We start from the raw sequence: 26139 nt of genomic DNA, 5'->3' as shown, positions 1-26139 counted from the left end.
TCATAATTAGGTTTGAATGTTGATGGTTTGAATCAACTGGTTATTCAAACCAGACTGGCTCAGAAATTTCTGTGGAATCGTGGTTAAATAGATGATGCGCCTGAGAAGGTACAAGCAGACTCTGTAATATATTGAGTTCCGATGCTTTAAAATAAGTCATACCAGATAAATAAGTCATACCAGATTTGCTGTGGCTCAGCAAAAAAATTAGGCTGAATCAATGCATCTCAAAAAAAAACTTCATAGACAGACTTCATATAGAAAAATGTCTCCTTTCAAGCATGATCAGTAGGAGTGCTTCCATCCCTGTGGAGTACACTTGAGAGTACTGGAGAGGGGAAGGGTAGGAGATATTGAATGTTGGCTCAGTGCATCACAAGAACATGTCAAGTAAGAGAGTATGCCCCACTGAAGGCAGCAAACTTACTTCTGAGTAAACATGCAAAGGAATGCACCATCAATCTTTAAGATAATGTCATCTGAACCAAACACATCCTTTGAGTTGGCATGCGCTTGAATTATTTATCGATTTTTTTTCCAGCTGTAACTGAAGCAGATCAGTTTCCTTTTAAATCATCCACAGCACCAGAACCCTCATTTACTAAATCTGGTAATTATGTGTTTTTTTATAAATGGGCTTAATAAAACCTCCCGTGATGTGATTGCTGGTAGAGATTTTGTTGGTGGTGCATCAGCTACTCGTGTTGGCATTCCTTGTTCAAGCATAGTCCCTGAATAGGGCTCTGGTGGTATGACTGCAAATATACTGCAGGTGCCATCTTGATTGGTCACTAGACTGTTTCCTGTCTAGACTCCCAGCAATCTAGATCTCAGCATTTTGGCACTTTGGATTGTTAGATTGTGAGCAATTGATCGTGCCTGCTACGCTGACGGCCTGAAACAATCACAAACATGGCCTCTGGTTAACAGTTTGCTTATTCAACTGTTTTAACATTTCCAGATGTACTTGAAGAATGTGAATGGGAGGTCTGATTGAATAACAGAGCAAATCAATTCCAAATAAAAAATATAATAGGCAGTAACTGCCTCTCAGAGAGGTACATTTCAAAACGAGGTTGGATAAGGCATTTGTTTGTTTGTTTGTTTGTTTGTATGTAAAATATCACTCTAGTCTGCCTTTCCCAGTGTCAGAAAAGTATTTTGAAAACCAATACAATAAATAATCCATTAAAATTCTATGACTGCAAAAGCAGAACAATAACCGAAATAATAGCAGAAGACATCCATTCAACCACCCCCAGGCCTTCACAAACAGGGTAGTCCTTACAGAAGCAAGTGAAGCAGGAGTGGTTAACTGTTTTCAGGCTGAAGGGCACTTTGACCCATGACCAACCTTCCATATCCTGCATGGTAAGGTAGGAATGACGAACATGGGAAACCACTTCCCCCCATTTTTTTAAAAAAAATGTAAACAAAACGCCACAAAATTATTAGACCCTAACAAAAATCTCTTGTCAAAACAAGAAAATAACAAATAAAAAATAATTAAAAATCCTTCCAGTAGCACCTTAGAGACCAACTAAGCTCATACCAAGAACAAACTTACAGTAGTTGGTCTCTAAGGTGCTACTGGAAGGATTTTTAATTATTTTTTTATTTTGTTTTGACTATGGCAGACCAACACGGCTACCTATCTGTAAGTAAAAATCTCTTGGTTGACCATATATGAGCCACAGATTAGCCACCCCTGACTTAAAGATTAAGAGGCAGAAATGTACTTCCAGATTGTGGTTCTTCCATAATATTTTCTTGCGTGTATGTTTTCTACTGTTAACTTACTTGATTCTAAGATTTTGTATCAAGCTCTGACTTTAAAATAGTAGTATATAGCCTTATGTTTATAGGGTAATGCAATAGCTACTTTCATTCTGAAAGGTTTTCCTCATTTTAATCGTTACCTTTTTTTCTGGTGCAGTTTTGGAGCCTATTACATTTAGCAATGAACTTCCAATAGTAGGTAATAGTGTTTTGCTTGTGCACTGACTGGTCTTGTTAACTTTCTTTTCTCAGAAACCCATTTGCATTTTCTCCTTCTGAAAGGCCACCTAACATCATTCTTTTTCCCTCCCATTAAAATTCACCCTTTCTCTAGGTATGTTGATCACTTAGCACACTTGTAACCATTTTAATTTCCCCCCACAGTATTACTTTTTCTTTCCTCGCACAGTGATTCTGTCACCTTTTGAAAACAGCTGGAAGTAGCCACATTACACTGCAGTCAAGTCTTTCTAGGCTCCAGAAATGGCCACAAATCATATGAATCATTTTAACCAACCTTATACATGTATTATGGCAACTTTCCTTTCAAAAGTCTCTTGTGTTGTCTGCCTTGGTGCACTTCTTTCCCACAGCATGATTTTGTTTCATCACATTCATCTTCGCATCTGAAAAGCCAGAGCCAAACATACTGGTCATTAACATCTCCTAACCAAGTTTTCTCTTTCAGCTCCAGAAGTCAATCATCGTGTTTCAAGTCCTAAGACAACCATTGGCCCTCATGCGCTGCATACTAAACCTGGTAATTTTTCTCAGTTGTCACAATTATTTTGTTGTTGTTCAGTCGTTCAGTCGTGTCCGACTCTTCATGACCCCATGGACCAGAGCGCACCAGGCACCCTATCCTCCACTGCCTCCCGCAGTTTGGCCAAACTCATGCCAGTCGCTTCGAGAACACTGTCCAACCATCTCATCCTCTGTCGTCCCCTTCTCCTTGTGCCCTCCATCTTTCCCAACATCAGGGTCTTTTCCAGGGAGTCTTCTCTTCTCATGAGGTGGCCAAAGTATTGGAGCCTCAACTTCAGGATCTGCCCTTCCAGTGAGCACTCAGGGCTGATTTCTTTAAGGATGGATAAGTTTGATCTTTTTGCAGTCCACGGGACTCTCAAGAGTCTCCTCCAGCACCAATTATAATAGTCTATATTTGCATCTCAATAACATTGCATGGGTGTAATACATGAATACGCCCCGTTCAGTTTAAAGGAAATTTTGCAACCGAAACGAAGTGCAGGATTTCATTTTAAGCCCATAATGGCTTGTATTCAGTGGTGCCCTAGCAGAGGTGGAACTAGTTGTGCCCATAGGGGCGGGGCTAGCCGCCCGCGGGGTCAGGGATAGTTGCCTACAGCTGTGCCTCCCGCAGGAAGCATCCCAGGGGGGCAGCGTGGTGGTGTTACCCCCCTCAGGGATGACAACTGGGGCAGACCGCACCCACCGCACCCCCTTCCTCCACTAGCAAGAGCAAAAGGGGCAGTTTCAAACCCTCTCCTTCACATTGCATCAAAAACCAATCCAGATGGTCCTCTGAGGGCTGCAGATGCTTTTGTGGAAAGAGGGAGTTGGGAACAACGCATTCTGCAAATGGAACTCTTTTTACAGTTCTTTGGATCTAAGACATTGTTAGTAATAATATATATATATGTATCGTTTTGGGATGCTTGAGCATTTTGTTTGGTCTACATTTTTAAGCGAGCTGATTTGATCTGCACTTCCAGGACTAATATTATCTTTACACAGAATATAGTTAAAGGTTTCATTTTCACACACTTCTCCAAATTTTGCAATAATAGTTCTTTGCTCAAAAAATTGCCAAAACGCACATATAAAAGCATGTTTTAAGTTAAAATGCATACAAAGATTGAGGAAGAAACGGAACAGAACTGATTCATGAATCAGCACATGCAAAAAATACAGTGATTCCTCCATCCTTAGCATTATTATAAAACCAGGTCTATTACAAGTATGTTGTCAAGATAGCCTCTTGTTACCCACCCCACAATTGCAATTTGACATCTCCATGCATAATCATCACAGCTGATGTCTGACCACTTCCCTTCCTTTCCTCACTTTGCTCATTAGCATATCTAGATTATACTTTGATCTGGTACAATTTTGGAAAGAAAATTTACTAAGAATACATGCATGGACATTTTAAAGGCATGTAGATTAATAAGGATTGATTTATCTTTAATAAATTTAGTAATAATTTTTCTGATCTACCAGCAGACATTAGTAATATTGTTTTCAGGGTAAATTAAGATTTTTTTTCATATTTTATTTTATATGTTTACTCTTTTTTATGTTTTACTATTTTTGTTTGTCTAATGTTTTTATTGTTCTGATGATTTTGTTAGCCACTTTGGCAAGAAGCATCATTTATTATATAAAAAAGTTTTGTTTTTGTTTCTGTATAGACATGAAACCTGTGGCACTTAGAACTGAGCCACCCACGACTGAACTAGGTAATGATGCTTCACTTAAATTTACATTCTTCTGTTTTTTTATTTTGATTTTTTTATTGTTGATGTGTGCCGCTCTGAGTACACTATCAACAGAAGATAAAAATATGTAAATAGTAAGTAAAACCAAGTGCTGTTATAGGAAATGCATTTACTTTTCTGAAATGCACATGTGTCTTGTTCTTATCTCATATGTGACTCAGACAAGACAAGCCTAATCTCAGATCACCCCCCCCCCCATTTTGTTTCCAACAGTACCCTTGGACTCAATTAACCTCCATATTCATGTTTTCAATGGTCCCAAAGCTACTCTGGGTAATTGATTATTTACTTTCTTGAAAAGTATATTTTGTCTGTTTATCCTTCTTACATCTTTATGAAACACTAACTGCACTTTGATTCTCCTCCTTGCCATGGCTTCCAAGCCATTTCTTTGCTGTTCCATCAAAGAACACCCCCCCCCCCACACACAAATCTTCTTCATAAGCCTTTATTGCCATCAAAACACAGTGTCCACACTTCTCTATACTTTTTGGTCAAACTTCATTCCATTTGATTTGAAGAAGGCACTGTGTACACTTAGTAAGTTCAACTGTTTTGATTTTCATTTCATCCAAGCTCTTCAGTGGTGTAACAACAACAGCAGAAGGCCCACATTTGAAAGCTGTTAATTTTATTAATGTGTTGCTGTTTCACTTGAATTTATTCAGTATTTTGAGTGTTTGTTGAGCAGCTCCTTTTGCGTTCATTTTGTGTTCATATTCTAATAGTATATATAACTACTCTCTGTTTTACTTTTATGTAAGAGTATTTGTAATCTTCCCTTCATCACAATGCAATAGCAGGGCAGAGCAGGAAAATAAGAAAATCACATCAATAGCAGTCATCAACAAAAATCCAGAACTCATCCTATAGATAGAAGTGGAACCGCTGACTCACTATGCCTCCAACTCTTGAACTGCAGTCAGTCTAGCAGTATAACAGTTGAGAGATTAATAAACAACAGTGTCCCACTTGTCTCTCTCCAAATCCACCTGATCATATATGTGAGTGACCCAAATCTGTTTCATTCCCAAAGCCAGACCTAAAGTGAAACTGGTTTGGGTCCAGATAAGCCACTTCTTCCAAGAACATCTGAAGTTAAGCAACTACCACCTTCCCTAAGAAGGAAATACCTCCTGTATTTGCAATTGGGGGATTTGCCAGAAACCTCTTGATCCACGAGGGCTTCTTAATTAGAGGTCAAGCCATCACCTCTTGCAGTGCACCACTCATTTAAGGATGCTTTCAGCATTCGCTGGAACCATCCTTTCAACACCTTTCGGATATGTTGTATCAGTCAAGCTTTGTGCCATTGGTCACAAATTTCCAAGGGTCTTATCTGCCTTCTCCAGCCATAAAACCTGAAACTGATCCAATGACACCTCAGCAGATGGCACACTTCAATAGAAGCATCTCTAATTCTTCCCCTGATTCAATATCTAGTCATGGAGCTTTGCCAAAGCAAAGTAGTTTGGATCTCTGTGGATCAATAATTGTGTGTTTAAATGTCTGTCAAGTTTCCAAGGGCAGCCAGCCTGTTGTATCCATACTTATAATCTATTCCTAAAGTCAAAACATGCTTTTTTAAAAATTCCTTTGCACGTCTCTCCTTTATCCTTCTTCATTATCTTTAATAGGAAGTAAGACAGGGGCATGTTGTACCCACATTCATTGCATCTGATCTCACACTGAGATTTCTGAACAATGTACCAATTTATAACTTGCATGCTCTATTTTGTTTCCAGAAGAAAAAGACCCTGTGCCTTCCAGACCAAAAACTTGGCTCAGCCCTGATGTGCCCCAGACCAAGCCTGGTAAATTCATCTTTGTTTTGTATGAATTCATTCATCAGTTTTGCTTTTTATCTATTTTGGCACAGCTTGGAATACTTAATCCCCCCTAAAAATGCAGTCAAATATTCTAAGGGGGCAGAACAGGGTGTTTGCAGGCTTTTATACGTGATTTCACTGACACACACAGTGCCTCAGAATTTAACCCCTGCATAAATGGGGGTGGGGGTGGGTTGCCTGTACTTATTTGTGGTGCAGTCTAGAGAAACTGCATGGAATTACAGTGCAGCTAGCAAAATAAAAACAAGCATGAGTACTGTGGTCTACCAGGAGGAGAAGAAAAGTCCACTTCTCTCTCTTCTTAAGGAAAACAGCCTTTGTAGTGGCTGCACTTGGAACTTCATCCTTGGGGGGAATAATGTGCATTCATTGCCACTACACTGGAAATGCTTCCACTTAAGAGTTATCAGAGGACAAACTTGTACCCACTTGAAGTTGTAACTTGAAGTTAATCAATATAAAGTGCATTAAATGAGTGCTAGCTGCAATTGAATCAAAGCTATGTTTTTTCATGTTGTGCTTATAATGACTTGCAAGCTTATTATTGAATACATGCCTTTTTATTTACTAATATTATTGATGATGCAGACATGGAAGCAGTTACTTTTAGAACTGAACAACCAAAGTCAACAATGGGTAAAACATTTTAATCATGGATGATCATATTTGCTTGCCTTCGTAATTTGCAATAGAATTTCAAATCCTTTCTGTACCAAACTGTACTTTCTTGTTCACCATTTCACCTTGACATTCAGCTTTCTTAGCTGCTAGTGTCTCTTCCATAACATTACTAAAATCACCATGCTGCACTGGGCCTAGAAAAGGACGACATTGCACTGAAACCCCACATCTTTTAAAATTGGAATCATAAGAGATTTAGGGGACAGGGTCTTGTAGAGTATATGTTCAAATGAAATCACAGCAACTCGAACCCAGAGATGCTCTTTGGCTGGCAAAAAGCTTCCTCTGATCTTTCTGACTTACCATAAGAGTGTTGTTTGAGCAAAGTGACCAAAATATAAGGAAGCCATTCCAGCTGCAGAAGACAGTTGCCCTCTTCAGACGTTCTATATTTGTGTTAAGTACACATGCAAGAGGAACACCCAAACTCCACTCCCCATCCCGATAAAGCCATTCCTGTCGCTCTCCATGAGTTGGAGAGCAAGCTTCACAAGTGGAGGTTCCCCATGCATTTTATTGCTCTGGGAACTCACAGCTCCAAAACATGAAGAGATATTGCAGGAGTACAGGAGGCACCTCCCTTAAGCAGTTCGCCCTCAGCTGATACGGTGATAGGGCTTGTGTTAGCTCTAACCCCCTGCCCTGTCCGGCCTTGCGTGTTCACTACGATTGAGTATAGAATGCCTAAAGAGGTCCTTTGCACAAATACTTTTCAAGACCTTTTTATGGCCCACTAGAGCCTATATGCTACAGCCTGAGACAAAACAAGATGTGATGAAAAATACCACTGAGGTACTGGAAGCCTGTTACATGAGATCATGTTGATTTGTTTTAAACTGCCTCAAATTATTTTTCATTCTGTATTTTACAGTTAAACTTCAAATCTCTCTGAGCTGCTAATTTCATCAGTGACTTTATGCCTTCATTTATATCACCCAACTCAATTCAGCATGCACACTCTAATTATTACTGGTGGCTTATTAATTGTTGTTACTACTTATGCATATATTTTGTAGAAGCGATGCTTGTGGGCATCCTCTCCTACTTGCATTTGGCATTTATAGTAAAATAGCTCATGTTCAATTCCTTTTAGTTCCTAAAGAAACTCGCCGTGTCCCTGCCAGACCAAGAACATCTCCCAGCCCTGGTTTAACAACAACCAAGCCTAGTAAGTGGTTCATTATTTTGAGTTTCTGCTCAATTATATTCAGTGCGTGATTATATTCAATGTTTCCTCTACTAAGAACTATTTCACATATAGAGGTGCATCGTGAATATCTACTCAGGGAAAAGTCTTCAAAATAAATGTAATAATAATAATAATTATTATTATTATTATTATTATTATTATTATTATTATTTGTACCCTGCTCTCCCCAGCCAGAGCTGGGCTCAGGGCGGCTAACATCATAAAACTAACACAGTATACAAAGAACATAAAAGCAGGCAATCAATTAATTAAAATACATCTTAAAATTAGTTCAGAGCAAATTAAAATCTGGACAGATAGCAGTCCACGGGTAAAATTGAGAGTGGTTAATATTCTCCAGGGCCAACTGTTACCACTGGTCTTATAAAGGACCTGTGAGCAGGCCAGGAGGCCTCTTTAATGCTTGTTCTTATACAGAAAGAAAAGTATTAGACTGAACCCCAACCAAAGGCCTGGCGGAACAGCTCCGTCTTGCAGACCCTGCAGAAAGATGTCAAATCCCGCAGGGCCCTGGTCTCTTGTGAGAGAGTGTTCCACCAGGTCGGGGCCACGGCCAAAAAGTCCCTGGCTCTGGTCGAGGCCAGTCTAATCTCCCTGGAGCCTGAGATCTTCAGGGTGTTATTATTTGCAGACCTTAAGGTCCTCCGTGGGGCATACCAGGAGAGGTGGTCCCTGATGGCTGAAATTTACTGGCATCTTAAAATACAGCGGGAAATCTGTTTTAATTTGTTTTTTATTCCTTTTACTTTCTTGCCAAATGGAACTTTCTCCTACCCCATACATAAAAATACCATATATACAGAGGTGAGCACCTTTCCCCATAACAGACCTGCTTGTACTTTGAAATCTCCTAGGGAGGCCCTTTTGGCCATACCATCTGTACATGATGTCAGATGATGTATTAGTTTGCCAGAGGGCCTTCCTGGTAACAGCATCCAGATTGTGCAATTCCCTCCTTGCTTTGGTTCTGTTTAGGCCAACACTGTCCACCTTTTGGTGCCAACTGAAGACCACCTGAATACATAGACCTTCTGAATCTGAAGACCTTTGGTGCCCTTCTGATATTCCTCACTGATACACAGTGATCACTGTATTTTTGTTCTATTGTAATGGATTAGTTTGACGGTTTCAACTGTATCATATTTTATTGTATTCTATTTTGTTGTTACCAGCCCTGAGATCACATATGATGAAGGGAGCGATATGAATTTTTAGAATAAAAATAAAAACTTTATAAAACAAACAACAATTACAAAACATTATAAAATATAATGTATAGAGACCTATGTACATAAATAACAGCCATATATATCTATGTTGAGTCTCTTAGCAGTTGGCATGCTCAACAGATAACACAATATCAAGGCACGGGATGAATCACTGCTTAGCAACAATGTTTCCCCTTTCTAAACACACTTTTAGCCAACTGAACAAGTCATTTATCTTGTGCTGCCTTTTGTAAACAACATTTCCATACATATTGTGTTATGTTCTTTTGTTCCGCCCATGTAGCCATTTTCTACTTCTGAGAGTCAGTGCTATTTGACCCAACAATGCAAGTAACAATTGCAATAACAATTTGGATATTGGCCAAGTACAGATATTATGGGTTATAAGGGGGCCATGCACAACTTATTTTATAATCAGCATTCTGTATCTTGGTATCAATACACATTTGATTGACTTCTAGCTTTTCTTTCTGTGTGGGAAGGCCTTTTATATAAATTTGTTATTTGTTTTCGGATTTTTTGAATTACTTTATGAACACCCACTACGTGCATTTTAGATTCTCTGCTTGTTGAATATTTTCTTCTTCTGTTTAACCAGCAGTTAATAGTTAGCATTTGTCCTAAGGTAGTTCGTTAAGCGCCCTTCTCTGCCAATAGATCTGTTGGAAATGCAGGGAGAAAGAAGGAGGCAGTAGCTGCAGTCATTAATGCAAGGATGGGAGAACCAGTGGCTCTGACCAGTGCTTAAAAAAATAATAATGCTTAGGGGTACTCTCATTTTGACTCAAGAAAACCACCATTTTATAGTTCAAATTGGGAAAAATAAATACAGTAAATGGACAAAAGTACAAAGAACATGCATTACCTCATATTACACAGCTGACAGATCACAGTAACTTCACACATTAAACACTCACTTCCATCTGAGACTCAGGAAACACCATATCAGGAAATGAGGCTGCCATCAGGGGTAGCAACGGAACTGACAATTCGCCATGCTAGAGAATAAACTAAAACATTTTAATTTTTTTGTTTCTTCTCCTATCAAATTCACAAAATGTTTAGGGGTGTGCGTACCCCTGCATTCCCCCCCCCCCGGAAAAAAAGCACTGATCATTGGCCATGCTGTCTGGGGCTGATGGGAGTTGGAGCCCAACGACAAGTGGAGATCCCCAGTTTCACCATCCCTGCCTTAATGGCACTCGCAAAGAAGGGCTCCAGCATGACATGTGGATCTGCTGCAGGGCTAGTTCAGCAATGCAAACTGCAGCCAGGCCTATTTTCCCAGCAATTCCATTTGTGAGGGAAAGATTTATCCTGTCTTGTGCAGTAGGCCAGATATCTTTCCTGAAAACATGCAAAAAGTAGCACAGAAACATAATGGGATCCAGATGAAAACTCAAAGGTGATAGTTTGTTGTGTCAAGAAGAAATAGGATGGTATAGATGCAGCTTTACATGAACTTTTTCACCTTTCAGGTCAAAAAGGGAGTCGCCGTGTTCCACCCAAGCCTAAAACGTCACCCAGCCCCAAAACATCTCAAACCAAACCAGGTGAGCACGTCACTTTAAACAATTATTTTACATCAAAGTGTGTCTTTGGCCAAACCTGTGTCATTAAAACTTACTTTTGCAGTAGTTCGCTGTTTATGAATGTATAAAACTGTCATATACTGAATCAGGCCATTGGTCCACCTAGCCCAGTATTCTCTACTCTGACTGGCAGCAGTTCTTTGGGAACCGAAGCAGAGGCTCATTCTCTTCCCTGGTGCCTGATTTTGTTTTAACTGGAGATGCCAGGGATTGCACCTAGAACCATATCCAAATGCATGCCCTAAAATCAAAGGAGGATCCCTGCTGGATCACACCACAGACCCATATACCCTAAAACATCCCGCTCTCACTGTGGCTGACCATATGCCTATGAGAAGCAAAACCTGAATGCATAAGAACAGAAGCAGAGGCTGCTGGACAGATGGCCCATCTAGTCCAGCATCCTGTTCTCACAATGGCCACCAAGATGCCTGTGGGAAACCCTCAGGCAGGATGTGAGCACCAGAGCACTGTCCTCACCTGTGGTTTGAATCCACATGACAGAGTGAGCTCCTGTTCCTCTGTCCCAGCTTCTGCCAACCTAGTAGTTCAAAACCATAACAATGCTAGTTGATAAATAGATACTGCTGCACCGGGAAGGTAAATGAATTTTCTGTGCGCTCTGACTTCTATCATGGTGTCCCATTGCGCCAGAAGCGGTTTAGTCATGCTGACCACATGACCAAGAAAGCTGTCTGTGGACAAACGCCAGCACTCTTGGCCTGAAGCAAGATGAGTGCCGTACCCGATAGTCTAATTCGACTGGACTTAACCGTCCAGGGGTCCTTTACCTTTTTACTGTTGCACTTATGGAAGATAAGGCTATCCGTGGCTGGTTGCCAGTTTCTGGACACGCCTGGTTCTTCTCACAATCTATTTCCAAATGGATTTCTACAGTAAGCTGACTTCAAAATGTCAGTTTACGTTGGGGTGTGAGGGGTGATGGCAAATGTGACTTGAGCCATCCAAAATTCTGCTGAGTCAATGTATATGTCACTGAACCAGGTGGTAAGTTTCTTTTTTATACGGATATTTATGACACATCATGGCATGGCAGAAGGTTAAATTCAGTGATGTTTTGGTTCTCTTTCACCTTTTTTAAAATAACTGGGGTTTTTTTTCTAATGCATAGACCCATACAATAAACCTCATTGGTTTTGTCACAGGACTAATGCAAGATCATTTCCCATTGGTTAAGATTTAGAGCTTAATTTGAGTTATAGCTCAGCCCTAAAATGTGTTCACAGTGATGCAAGTTCAGCTCTGGGATGTGTAAAATAACAACAAAGGACAAGGTGCATGGGCAGAGTGCTTTTTCCTTTACCACTGAGAAACAACCACCAGTTCTGATTCATCTGGAATTAGTTCTGTGATGGGCTTGCAGGGCAGGATGTGGTTTCTAATGAGGCTTGGAATGTTTCAGAGATTATGTGGTTAAAATTGAGAGATGGAAAGTAGAGGATATTTAATGCTAAAGGCTTTTGTTGCTATAATTCAGCTCTCCTTTTCTGTGGATGGTTTGAATGGAATGTGACCGTACAATATTTACATCTTATATTAAAGCATTTCATTTTCTAGCACATTTGTCTTTTAAAGGAGCTTTGTGTATATAAAAAGATTTCCTGGTGGGGTTTGAAATAATGTTGAAATGCAGTAGAGCTGATTTACATTCTGTGGAGACTGGAATTATAAATAGTGTCACTTTTTCCACTATATAGTAGTCTGAAGAAGGCAGCACTTGAGCATCCTCCTTAAAAAGAAGCATTTTTTTCAATACATCAGCCATATGTGAGTGTTTATTTTCCGAGGCAATTGACTTTCCAAAAGGAAGGCTAAGCCACCAAGAGCTATCAAAATACAATGGTGGGAATCAAGCCCTGGCTTCAAAAATGAAACTCTCCTGTCTGTTGTGAACAAATGGTTCCTATCGACACAAGTCCCTTATACAATGCTATCTTCTGTTCCCTACAGTATCAAAGTTAAGGATATATCTTCTGAGATAACTTAGATAGCTGCTCAAGCATTTTATTTTTTTTAGGATGCTTATACCCTGAACACCCTTAGAACTCTCCCATCAGAACTTATTCTCAATGTGGGAAAATTGTGATGGGGAAGATGAGTGGTTGAGGACATGGGAGCTGGCACATACACCCTACTTTTACAGAGTTAACACCCTCTCACATGTGGCTGTATGCCTCAAATGGGCTCTAAAGAGCTCCCTAGTGTGTGTTTCAGTATTCTGCTTGCAAAGAGGGCAGGAATTACAGTTTCCTTGGGATAAGGTAGAATTGAAAACACAAATTTAGAGCACATGATTTCACCCAAAGAATCCTGGGAATTGTAGTTTCCTCCTCAGAGTTACTGTATTGGCTTGAATATAAGCCACACCCAAACATAAGCCACACCTTTAAAATTGGAGGGAGGGGGAGAAAAAAATACCTGAATATAAGTCGCTCCATTCCTCGCTGCTCCTGCCTGCATACTGCGGGGGGAGGGGGAGCTGCACTGCGTTGCCAGCGGCCTTACCCCTTCCTTACTCTCTCCCATCCTTGGGGGAGACAGCGGGGGACTACGCACGGGGCGGGCACCACTTTGCCGCTCTCCTGGTTCTGTTTGCCCTGTGCTCCTGTCTGCATACCATAAGGTCGCGAATGTAAGCCACACTTTAACTTTTCACGTGGGAAAAAAGTGAGGCTTATATTCAGGCCAATACGGTACAATTAGCAGCACCTATGGCCTTGCCCTGCCACTGCTGCCACTCCTGCCGCCACCATACATGCCACTGTCTACACCGCCCACTCTGCTGCCCCCTTCAAAATATAGTTTTATTCAGGGGCAAATTTATGCAGACTTAATTACTGATCAATTGGCTGCATACAAACAAGTGGCTGAGATTTCCTAAGAGGAGGAACTCTCCAATTTTAATGTATTCTTGAGTTCTTGTCCTAATTTATGTTCTTCAAACAGGATCAGGTTTGTTTTCTTTTTGTTATTGCTTTCTTAATGTTATTAAAAGCAAAGCTGTCTTTTCTTTGTTTAAAGTTTGTGTATATATCAGATTCAGTGTTCTTTTTTTATCCAGATATATTTTCTTTGCCTGTGGAAGGACAGACACAAGCTTTGTTGTACAGACTCACAAATTTCTGTTCCAGGAAAACATTAAAAAGTATAACAATCCTGGTTGTTTTTTCAGTTCGAAAGGAAATGCAGCCTGTTCCTTCCAAATCTAAAATCTCTTCAACCACAGACACACCACAGACTGGACCTGGTAAATAACTTTTACATATCAACATCTTAAATGATCCAGTTTAGGAGATGGAATATGATATGAAGAGCTTTCTTTTAATTTCATTGTTGTAAAGAAGCAGATGCTCATTAAGGCAAGATAAATGTCAAACTCCTTGGAAACAGTGACCACAAAGCTGTCAAGCTCAGCGTATATTTTTATGCAAAATTTCCTCAAATAGCCAATGCTGTTCAGGATCGGGAGTTAGAAAAAAAAAAGTTGGGATAGTTCAAATGAAGCTGAAAGGGAAAGTCTGGAAGGTCAATCATTTCAGAAGCTTAGTGGCTATTTCAAAAGCACCATTATGACTCAGCCAATGGTGTCAGATAAAATCTCTACCTCCAATTAGAATGGGCACAAATAAGTGCCCAAAGATTCCTATGTGGTTAAAGAACATAGTCTTATGAAAGTCATAAAAAGCAAGAAAACTTCATCTGTGAAATAATGCCATGCCTAAATAAGAGGGTGAAGGGAATCTGGCAAAACTAATATGTGACCAATAAGGTGAAGTGCTAAATATATGAAAGCCAAATGGGATATTACAAAAACACATCACAAGTAAGAAACCTTTCAGAGAGCAAGAAGGTAAGGACCATTACACCAGTAGCTGGTGAAGAGGTTCACTTGTGGAACCTGACAGACGCCATTGGTTGGCAGTGTGGGGAAAGGAGAGCCTATCTTTGCCAATAATCATTGAGCCATATGGAAGTGGGCAGCAGTTCAGCCAGCACCATGCAAAACTGCCGTTGTTGACTGACCAGCAGCCTTCTGGTGTTGGATTGGGCTGCTGGTGCCAGCCTGTCTGTAACTTCATGCTTGCAAAGTGGTGACTGAATCATCTGCCACCTTCGCCATCACTTCCCTACAGGTGCTGTTGTTAAAATTTCTATCCTGCCTTTCCTCCAAGAAATCCAAGGTTGCATGAATGTTTCTCGTCCCCATTTTATCCTAACGACAACCCTGTGAGGTACATTAGGCTGAGAGACAGTGACTGGCCCAAGTGTCACCCAGTGAGCTTCAAGGGTCAGTGTGAATTTGAACGCTGGTCTCCTGACTCTTATCCAGTTATGGGAAAGAATGAGCTTTCTCCTTCCCCTCTACCCACATGCAGTGGCAGTAGAAGATTCCCATCAGAGAATCATTTCATTAGGCACTGCTGATGGCAACGGCTTTAAATGAGGTCTCAAGGAAGACAGTCAAATAGCAAAGAAAACAAAAACAGTCCTATCCATGTCTGCTCAGAAGTACCATTCTGTTCAGTGGGGCTTACTCCTGGGTTAGTGAGCATAGCATTGCAGCCTAAATAGGTTACGTGCGTCAGTACTCTCCACAATGTTACCTAGGGAAGTGGTGGGGCCTTATGCAATCCAGCCTCTTGCCGAATCGCGACTATAGCAGTGTAGGGAATAAGAACTCTGACCCTAATATAAATCAAGGGTGTTTCTTCTTCAGCACACCAAAATCTTTTTAATATAAATATGTAGCTTTTTCCTTTCAAACTACAGTTTAAGAAAAAGAATCAAAGTCTCAGCTGAGAAAATTCTGCTATCTTATATATGTGAGATTATTGCTTACAGCTCTTTGGAACGATCTGGACATAGTTGTATTGATCTTCTCCAGTTCTCTCATGATTAGAGCTGTCAACCTTTCCCTTTCATGATGTTTCTCATTTTTTTCCCCTAGTAGAAATTATTCCATTCCCTCAAGGTCCTACCACTATCATCATACCTCGTGTTCCTGAAAAGGCAAAGGCAACACTGGGTAATCCTATTATTTACTCACAATCATGTTTTTTCTCATAATTCTTTCAAGCAAAGGAATTCCCCGAAGAACCTTGCATCATAGTAATGCAGCTAGTAACTAGCCTCTCTTTCCATTTACTCAACTGCCCTTTGGCACAAAACATGCAATAATTGTTGATGCTCACATGAAGAAATTATTAAATTTCTGCTTATTCTCAATCTTTGAGACATCAAGATTAATTTTGTTTCAACACCATTTCTGTATGAAAGTTACTCCATTGCTTTAAAAAAACAACAACATGTTATCATGATTTCCCTTGAACAAGAGTACAATTTGCCTTACTTGGATGTGATGTACTTTATAGGAATATTTAGAACTATTAAGTAGTGGGTGGACACAGTGATTCTCCAAGCAGAAATCTTTATTCTCAGGCTGGAACAGAACTGAACTGAAGGGATGAGCCAGCCTGCTTATATAGTACTCAGTAACATGCAACAGTAGCAACTCTCTCTCTAGCTACCCAATCCGTGAACGGCACTCTCAATCCTTCATTTGCATGTGGACCTGAGTGAGAACTGCAGTCACGGTGGGCAGAGTGAAACTATATACACAACACCCCTAGTGGCCTAGGGTGAGAACTTCAATACATAACAAAAACAGACTGTGAAACAGCAAATTATGGCACCATACGAGAATGAGGCTACAATTATAGTGCACCTTTACTTGGAAGTAGGATCCATTGAGCTTATCATATATAGGTTTACAGCCCTGGCCTGGAAATAAGTATCATTAAACTAAATGATACTTCTGATACACAGGATTACACTGCAAAGCTGCAGTGTAAAGCAATATATATATATATATATATATATATATATATATATATATATATATATATTACTTATGTGACAGGGAGTAGGGAAATCTCACATGCAAACAAACCACTGACTGACTGCATACACAGTTCTCCCTATTATGCAGCCTAAGTAGTTTATCATAATGTAAAGCCCTACTTCATCAGGTACATGAAGTGAAGAGACTAGGTGTTTGGTATGTGTACATGGTCTGGAGTACAAAGAAGGAAGCCATGACTAAAATGATGCTGGTAATTTGGGCATGAAACATAAATACAAAGCACCATCAAACTGATCTGCATTCGCTTGTGCATACAAACACGCTGTGTCACTAAATGGGGCATGTGTATAAATTTTGTTGCAGAGACAAAGCATTGCTATTCTTCCCTGGATTTTTTTTAAAGGGGCTTGTTGGGTCTTACATTTCAGGCAGGCAGGGTAAGCATTGGGAAGGTTTGATATCTCTGTTCTCACAGAGATCTCAGCACAAATGAAAATATCAGGTTCATCATCCTGTGGATGGTTGAGTTTTATTAATTTTGGGGTTTTTTTGTATTTTGTTGTTGTTGTCTGCTTCTCTTCTCCCTGCACAGGGAATACTACTTGAAATAATGTTTGTTATTCAGAAATTCCTCCTCCTCCTCCTCCTCCTCCTCATCATCATCATCATCACTATTCTCTTCCATTTTGGTCCTCCTTCCTAGTTGGCTTCTGCATTTTTGCTTTCACATTCTTAGCTTCCTTCAGGCTGAGAGACAAATATGTTCTTGCGGGTTATAATCCAGGTTTACATTCTCTCTCTCTCTCTCTTCTATTTCAGCTTCAACAGTAGAACAGTTCATTCCTAATAAATCAAAACCAACTACCAGGCCAAGAATGCTAGAGACCAAACCTGGTAATAGAGTCACTTTTGTAATTCTATGCATTCATATACTTATATTGTTAGCCAAACCTCACTTTCTGTATTTTTAGAGGGAAAATAGCCAAATTCCTCCTGGTTATTCCTGAGCAGCTATACTCATAAGGGGAAAATACGATACCATATCCCTTGTTTTCTGTGGAAACTATTATATGGTTGCCAGATTTAGCAAAATATCCCAACCTGACAGAAATGTCAGGGGTATTATCTTGGATAGTTAGGGCTTTCTTCTTCTTGAAAGGGTTTCCTAATTGTTATGTATTTATTTTGTTACTGAAAGTAACAATAAAGTCATAAATATAAGTGGCAGAACACTTGTAGGGACTGGAATGAGCTGCAGTGGTGAATGAAATTTTGCTATTATCAGCATTCTTTTCATCATACCCAGTTAGCTAAGATACTGTTTGGAACACAATATGCAGCTAGTGAGCCATCGCTGCTAATATTGTTGACTTTCTACACTTATTTGTGCTCACACGTTCTGAACGATCACACAAGTTGTTTGTGGAATCTATGGGTTGCATTCAGCTCACCTTTACTCAGGTCAGAGCCATTGAAATTAATGGGTAGTCATTAGCCATCATTAATTTCATTGAGTCTACTCTGAGTTAGAATTAGTTGAATATACCCCATTTGTTACATTTCGAAGGACACAATCCACAGAGCTCCCTCAGTAAGGGACTGTGTGGATGCAATGGAGCTTTACCTTTTCTTATCAGTCCCCAGATCCCACAGCAATCTAATTCATAAACTGTTTCAAACCCAGTGACAAAAATCTACTGACAGCATAAAATCAATATGACTAACCTGATCAAAAACACCCACCCACCCAACTCACACAGGAAACCAAAGATCACCACAGCCAACCACAAATGAACAATCACACAACCCTACGACCTCCCTTACCGCCAAAGAAACACAAGCGAACAACAGAGAACCTACACAATCAATGCTGACATCAAACCCCACATATATTAGAAACATCGTCTCCCCACCTCACCCATCCCATCCACCTCTTTCCCCCTTCTCTCCCTAATGTCTCAACAACCGAAACTGATTTGTAAAAATGTTACATGGGAAAAAAATAAAATAAGAGAGAGACATTTCACACACTTTTGTAAATGAAGAAAATCTTTAATTAAAAAAATAATAATAATTAAACTGTTTCAAACTGTCATGTGTAAAGCTTTATGTGTTAAAACGTTTGTAGATACTTCTTTAATCACCATTTGTCATCTCTCTATAACGTTGGAGATCACTTAAGTTAGAAGAGAAATTATATCAAATAAAATTTTCCAAGCAATTGTTGCCATTTCAGTGTGCTTTTCATTTTTCAACATTATCCTTGTACGGAACTTACCCTGACTAAACATGATGTTAAATGCATCTTTGTTGTTGTGTGTGCAAATAGCTGGTCTCACTTGGGACTGCAAGGTAGTGGTAACTGTTTGCGCTATATGGGAAGCTGCTCCTATTCTCAGTGTTGTTTTGATTTGTACATCCTATCTTTTATATTTCAGCTTTGTAAAGATGTTCACTTTTTCCTTCCAACAGCAGTACACCGAACAACCCCACAACCACTAATAATCAAACCTACCATATCATCTGAACGACAAAAGGCAACTATGGGTAAAAACTTCCACATTGAAACTAATGCTGTGTTTCTTCCCTCTTCAGCAAAAAGAACAATTTGCGTCATCATTTTGTGTTGTGGCGTCCCATTATTTTCTGCTTCTCCATATATGCTGCTGTAATTTCTCATAGCTACCTTACAACTGGTTTCCCCGGAGCTGAAAACACCATGTTGACCAGTGGTATAATGGTAAATTTGAAATGCACAAACTCATTGTGACAGCTCTCAAAGCCACACCCCCAAAGAGATTCCATAGCCACACCCCCGGGAAGAGTAAGAAATGTATTATCTAGCATAGGATAATATAGTAGATGGTATGTTGGACATGGCTAGGGAAAGACGTATGCTTGCATACTTGGTCAACCCAAGAAATTCACTGGGTGACTTTGGGCCAGTCACTGTCTGTGTCTAGCCATCTCAACAAAGGAATCATATGCCAGGCAGGCAATCCCTGCTGTTGTTGTTGTTGTTGTTGTTGTTCAGTCTTCAGTCGTGTCCGACTCTTCGTGACCCCATGGACCAGAGCACGCCAGGCACGCCTATCCTTCACTGCCTCTTGCAGTTTGGCCAAACTCATGTTAGTAACTTCGAAAACACTGTCCAACCATCTCATCCTCTGTCTTCCCCTTCTCCCTGCTAGAGTTGTACAAAAATAGCCACAGTGAAGGTACATAAATATATTTTCCCCTCCTCTCATAATAGTAGAACATGGAGTCATCCATATTGGAATTATCAGAACAGACAAACACATCACATAGTTACACTGTGCATTTTGCTAGTACAAAATGTAATGATAGCCACCAACTTGGGTGATTTTCAAAAGGGATTGGACAATTCATGGAGGATGTGGCTGTCAAATTATCGCTGCTAGTTGTGATGGCTATGTACTACCTCCAGTATCAGTTGCTGGGGGACACAAGTAGGGAGAGTCCCATTACACTCACGTCCTCCTTGTGGGCTTCCCATACTGTAGACATCCCATAGGTTGGCCACTGTGAGAACAGGATGCTGGACTAGATGGGCCTTTGGGTTGATTATATAGTGCTATTCTTATGTTGTCCAATACCAATGGCAAATACCACCCCAACAGATGGCATCATCACTCCTGTTGTAAAAAAAATGTTCCAGAGCTGCGTTACCTCATGTTCCTGCTCCAATACACCACTGCTGTGGACATCCTGTTTTCTGTCTTTCAGACCTGCAATATTGCTTTCTACAGAGCTTGACCATTCTTCATTATCATTTATTTTGTATCACACTTTATATCATCGCACTCTTCTAATTTTCAAAGTCTTTTTTCATCAGCTGTCAGAAACACATGGAATCATTGTTTTTTTGCTTAATGCTTTTAAGGCATGTACTCTCACTTGAGCTAAACATGGCATGTATCTGAATTCTAAAGACTATAATAACAATCCTACTCCTTTTTTCCAGCTCCAAAAGAAACACGCTTTATTCCTCCAAAACCCAAAACATCTGGCAAACCAGAAGTACCCCAGACAAAACCTGGTAATTGCATTCTTTGTAACATTCAGGGTAGGTAGGATTTTAGCAGACTTTGAAAATGGTGTCATCGTGCTTTTAGACTTACCACATGTGATATCATGGATTATATTAGTCGTGTCTTTTTTCAATATATTGTGAATTGTTATAGAAATAGACTGAAAGCTGAATTAAAACAACAACCCCCAAAAAACTAGATGTACATCTGCCACTGGTCTGCTGATAGAATCCAAAACAGCTGGAGATTTCAGTTTTATCATTGTATATGTTGCTTCAGTATCTATTGCTGTGTTTGTTTTCTGTTCAATAAATATTAATGTCAAAAACAGTGGTAGGGAGAGGGCTGGCCTTCCCTCTCTCTGCCTCGCTCCTTGGGAAATACTGACAGAGTAGCAAAGGAACAATTGGATCCCTGTGTTGTCTCCTTCCATGAGAGAAGACAGGCAGAAGGATCCCACATGAGATAACTTAACATAATGTGACTTTTTCAAACTTGGCAGCTGGCTAAATCATCATATGAACTTACATAACATCATCTTTTTAAAGTTTTAGCAGTATCCCAAGTATTAGTACATGTTTTATCTTCTTTATTTGTTGGAGTGGGTTATTAATTACATCTTTTTATATTGATTTAGCTTTGGGTTCTTTAAGAGAAACATATTCAAGGTGTGATCCCACCTCCCTCTAGCATGGTGGGGCTTTCTGGAGCAGCTGTGGTAGGAGGTTGGGCCAGACAGATTGCTGCACTAACCTGGATTGGGCCTGGTGCTGGCGCTGGGGCTGGCTCAGGAACCAATAGATCCCAGGCCGGATCAGTTCACTACTGAAAGCCACATTTTGGAGCTCTATACTGACTGCCCTTGGCAGAGGTCCCACTGGTGGCACTTCTACATGCCTGCACATTCAGCAAGCAGAAAGGAGAGCGCAGTGTCAGTAGAATGGCATTGACATCACTCCACAGGCAGCCAATGGGGACTGGGGAGATGGGCAGAGAGACATTTAAAAAAAAGGTAAAGGACCCCTGACAGTTAAGTCCAGTGGTGAGCAACTCTGGCCGAGGGAGCTGACATTTGTCCGCACTGCAGTCAGTTTTTCTGGGTCATGTGGCCAGCATGACTAAGCCGCTTTTGGCAAAACCAGAGCAGCGCACGGAAACACAGTTTACCTTCCCACCGGAGCGGTACCTATTTATCTACTTGCACTTTGACATGCTTTTGAACTACTAGGTTGGCAGAATCAGGGACCCCATAATGGGGATTTGAACCCCTGACCTTCCGATCGGCAAGTCCTAGGCTCAGTGGTTTAGACCACAGCGCCACCCGCGGGCAGAGAGACATAGGTAGGCTTAATATAAATAGCTACTCCTTTAGTCTTAGTATCTGCCCAGGAGGCATACTATGTACCTAATTACAGTCTTCATTACAATCTCAAATGTTACTTTGTAATACAGTATGTGTCTCCTGCAAGAAAATAACATATTGTGTCTTATTATTCTAAAACAAAATAAAGAAAGACTCATGCTTGTTCTCATCTCATGCGTGACTCAGGCAAGCTATGCCCTAACCTCAGTTGGCAATCCTATGTTGTTCTCTGTAGCACCAGTTGCAACGGACCTGGGGTCAATTAACCTCCACATTCATGTTTTCGATGGCTCCAAAGATACTTTGGGTAATATTTATTTTATTTATTTATTTTCTTCCTTGGCTGAAATTATTTCCTTACCTTTCCTACAGGTTTATGCCGGGGTTGGGGCAGGGGGAACAATGTTAACTTGCTTGATTTATGTCTTAAATTGCTTCCAGGCCAGCTTCTTTGCTGTTCCATTTCGAATCAACCATCTCATGCATTAGCCTTGACTGTCATCAAAACACTACCTCATCATTCTGCTTCTCAATCTCAGTCTGTTAATACTGAATTTTCTCCTGGTCTCAAAATTCCCACCATCTATGAATGCATGACTTTGTTTAAAGGTTTTCTTACAATCAAGCAGTATAAATATGTTGTTAAATGAATAATAATAAAAAGTGCCTTCCTACCAGATTTCCAGCAACGAGCATTTTAATTTCTGCGCTGCTTTGGAAAAGGGTCTACTTTTTGTTTTAAATCCATAGCATTCCATTTAAAGAAGACACCATGTACACTAATTCAGATGTTTTCTTTGTAGCCTCATCCAAGCCCTACAGAGGTGTAACAGCAACTGAAAGTCCACATTTGAAAACTGGTAATTTGTTTATTTGATGCTGTTCCATTTGAATTAATTTGGTATTTTGAGTGTTTGCTAAGCAGCTCCTGAATGTTAACCATATATTCCCCATTCATTGTATTATAATAATACACACATTTTAAACCTCCGAAAACTACTTTTTAAACATTTGATTGTAACAAAGATAACTCTTCCCTTTTCTTGCTCCATCAACATGCTCAACTTTCTAAGAGCAAGCTCACAGGTTAGGATAGGGGTGGCAACTATTTTTCTACTGAAGGCTACATTCCCAAAATTTGGGGACTCAAAGATAATCTGTTAGGGGCCGTATGCTGACAATAAAATAAAAGTGGACAAAGCCATTGCTGACAATAAAAATGAAAACAAACAAACCCTTCAACCATTCTATGGGTTTCAGTTTTGGCTGTGGATCTATTGTGCCCCGCCCCACCCCACATAGCTCCCAAAGTGGGGTTTGAATTATTTTACCTATATCTTAGCTGCTACATTATAGTACCAACATTCAGGCATCATATAAAATTAGGATAAAGACCACTGAATTTATCTTGGTAGGGTGGGTGATGTCATGAGATAACACCTGAGGTGTTTTTGTTTTTGTTGTTTGTTTGTTTGTTTTAAGAAAACAAATGTTGGGATAATTGCTGAAATAGCAGAAATTGTGGATTTGGTTATATAAATGCTTTGTAAGCTTTCATAATCCTCTAAAACAGATTTTAGATAATGCCGGAATTTTTTTTTTAACATAACAGATTCCTATTTTTCTTTTAGTTGCAGTAGCTGGATCATCTCTTACGCTGCATGTTATCTTTACTGTACTTCATATCCTTAGAAATTAAACTAGTTTTGTTTTCCTTCTAACAGCACCACATAAAGTATATTTCACTACTGCAAAACCCAAGATGACTGATAAGTCACAGACCAGACATGGTAATATATTGCTTTTTGATTTTTTTTTAAGTTAGTCAAATGCTTACAGATCAGTATTGTTACTCACAGCCCAATCTCTAAGCAGTCAGGGATCCCAGCACATACCAGCAATTTTGTTTCCTGAGTTTTGAGGGAAGCACATGTTAAAGTTTATTTTCCTAAAAAGCTTTTTGCAGCTTTTCCCAAAGAGTAATATTCCAGTTCAGGCTGTTTATTTTGTTAGTTGTTGTATTAGGATAGTATTACTTCTTTTATTACTTTGACTTGGCTTAGATGCTAATCACTACAAAAGACTGAAGAATTTTTTTGCAATTCTAACCTACATATTCTGAGATAGTCCAGATATTGTGGCTGCTCTTATTTACAAAAAGTTCTAGTTCAATTTTTGGAGGGTCTCCAATGGTAATTTAATTCAATATGAAAATACATAATTTAATCCATACATCATTATTGATTTAATATACATTTAATCTATAAAAAATAACAATCTGTTGTCCAGATACTTCAAGTAAAATGTGCCCTGGAAACAAAATAGAAAATTCTTTTCAGTAGCACCTGTGTTTGTTCTTGGTATGAGCTTTCTGTGTTTGGTATGACCAACTGTGTTTGTTCTTGGTATGAGCTTTCGTGTGCTGAAGAAGTGTACATGCACACGAAAGCTCATACCAAGAACAAACACAGTTGGTCTCTAAGGTGCTACTGAAAAGAATTTTCTATTTTGTTTCGACTATGGCAGACCAACACGGCTACCCACCTGTGCCCTGGAAAGAAATTGTTTTTGCAGTTATCTATATTTGCATTGTTAGTAATTTTTTGAGCAGTAAAGTTGGTGGAGGAACACACATGTATGATCAGTATTTACCTTTCTGATATTTTCTGATAAATTTTATTTTTACATTTTCAGATTTTTACAAAAACAGGGAAACTAACAGCCATAAAACCATAAGCTCAGCTCCCTTCTCTGCCTAGAAATAGTCAGCAGTGGAAAGAAATTAATCATTGCCTTCTATTGATTTTACTTTTCTTTGCAATTTCTTTTCAGTTGTTGGTAAAACAACACCAGCCCCAGGCAGAACAAGAACATCTGGAGGCTTGACGTGGGGTAGAGTACCAATAGGTAATAGAGGTTTTCATTATAATGGTTATTATTGTTAAGGTTTAAATATAAATATTGTTTGTGCCCAGGATGAGCAACAAATTATTTATCAGCTGCATATTTCATTTCTTTTGAAAGACATTTAGCACTTCAATTCTATGTACACTTACTTACCTGGGACTGAGCTCCACCGAATTCAGTGGAATTTACTTCAGAGTAAACATCCTTAGGATTCCATTGTGTTTTGCATATTTCTGTTTGTAGCCCTGTCTAGGCTTTCATATTGAACTGCCTACAAAACAGCTGAAAAGGAAGGTAGAAAGATGATATAATTAATATTTGCATGATGTTTATGCAGCTAAAAGGGTAGTGTATTAGCTGGAATCCTAAACACACATACCTGAGAGAAAGTTTGATTTAAATTATTTTGAAAGGATGTGTTTAGGTTATGGAGGTGTAGCAATAATCTCCAAGTGAATTGTTTTGGATTGAACTGGACAATGGAATGTATTGATCCTGATCCCCACTACAGTCCCCTGTGCGCTTCCAAAATCTACTTTAGTGGAGGACTGTCAGGAGCAGATTCTGAGGATGTGCAGGGCTGATGATAAGTGGGGAAGGGAGGAAAGAAGAAGTTCTGTGCAAGTGGAAAACTCAATGCACAACATTGGATTCTGCACATTATATAGTGAACTAATAAATAAATCACGTCAAAGTGCAAGTAGATAAATAGGTACCGTTCCGGCTGGAAGGTAAACTGCGTTTCCATGCGCTGCTCTGGTTTTGCCATAAGCGGCTTAGTCATGCTGACCACATGACCTGGAAAAACTGTATGTGGACAAACGTTGGCTTCCTTGGCCAGTAAAGCAAGATGAGTGCTGCAACCCCAGAGTCGTTCACAACTGGACTTAACTGTCAGGGGTCCTTTACCTTTTTAAAATAAAGATAAACTGAGTTATGTAGGTCAAGTTTGAGTTTTACAGTTTCTTTCAAATGGTGTTCAGTAATTTATTCCAATCTCTGAAATGTAGTAACTGTTTCTGCTTAACAATTTGGGTAGTGACCTTTATGTAGACTTTTTGTGTACTGCTGCC

At 39.7% G+C, this 26139-nt stretch overlaps 1 protein-coding gene across 23 annotated transcripts in view; it reads left to right on the top strand.

Annotated features, from left to right (window-relative positions):
- Positions 1–26139, top strand: part of ABI3BP (ABI family member 3 binding protein) — a 127504-nt gene that overhangs the window by 77247 nt on the left and 24118 nt on the right. For 9 of the 23 annotated variants that reach the window (XM_033146636.1, XM_033146639.1, XM_033146637.1 and 6 more), the window contains 18 exons: positions 542–610; positions 1937–1978; positions 2468–2539; positions 4212–4259; positions 4512–4571; positions 6044–6112; positions 6737–6784; positions 7923–7997; positions 10747–10821; positions 14054–14128; positions 15830–15907; positions 17564–17638; positions 19217–19291; positions 20730–20831; positions 22395–22466; positions 22963–23019; positions 23881–23949; positions 24992–25066. In XM_033146636.1, coding sequence (XP_033002527.1) covers positions 542–610; positions 1937–1978; positions 2468–2539; positions 4212–4259; positions 4512–4571; positions 6044–6112; positions 6737–6784; positions 7923–7997; positions 10747–10821; positions 14054–14128; positions 15830–15907; positions 17564–17638; positions 19217–19291; positions 20730–20831; positions 22395–22466; positions 22963–23019; positions 23881–23949; positions 24992–25066 — 1236 coding nt within the window. The remainder of the gene's footprint in view (positions 1–541; positions 611–1936; positions 1979–2467; positions 2540–4211; positions 4260–4511; positions 4572–6043; positions 6113–6736; positions 6785–7922; positions 7998–10746; positions 10822–14053; positions 14129–15829; positions 15908–17563; positions 17639–19216; positions 19292–20729; positions 20832–22394; positions 22467–22962; positions 23020–23880; positions 23950–24991; positions 25067–26139) is intronic. The other 14 variants (XM_033146649.1, XM_033146647.1, XM_033146628.1 and 11 more) reach the window with 13 other exon arrangements.

The sequence above is a fragment of the Lacerta agilis genome, chromosome 4 (genome assembly GCF_009819535.1).
Source record: "Lacerta agilis isolate rLacAgi1 chromosome 4, rLacAgi1.pri, whole genome shotgun sequence".
Classification (NCBI taxonomy): Eukaryota; Metazoa; Chordata; class Lepidosauria; order Squamata; family Lacertidae; genus Lacerta; species Lacerta agilis.
Note: the sequence above shows the minus strand (reverse complement) of the source record. Positions and strands in the feature narration are given on the sequence as shown.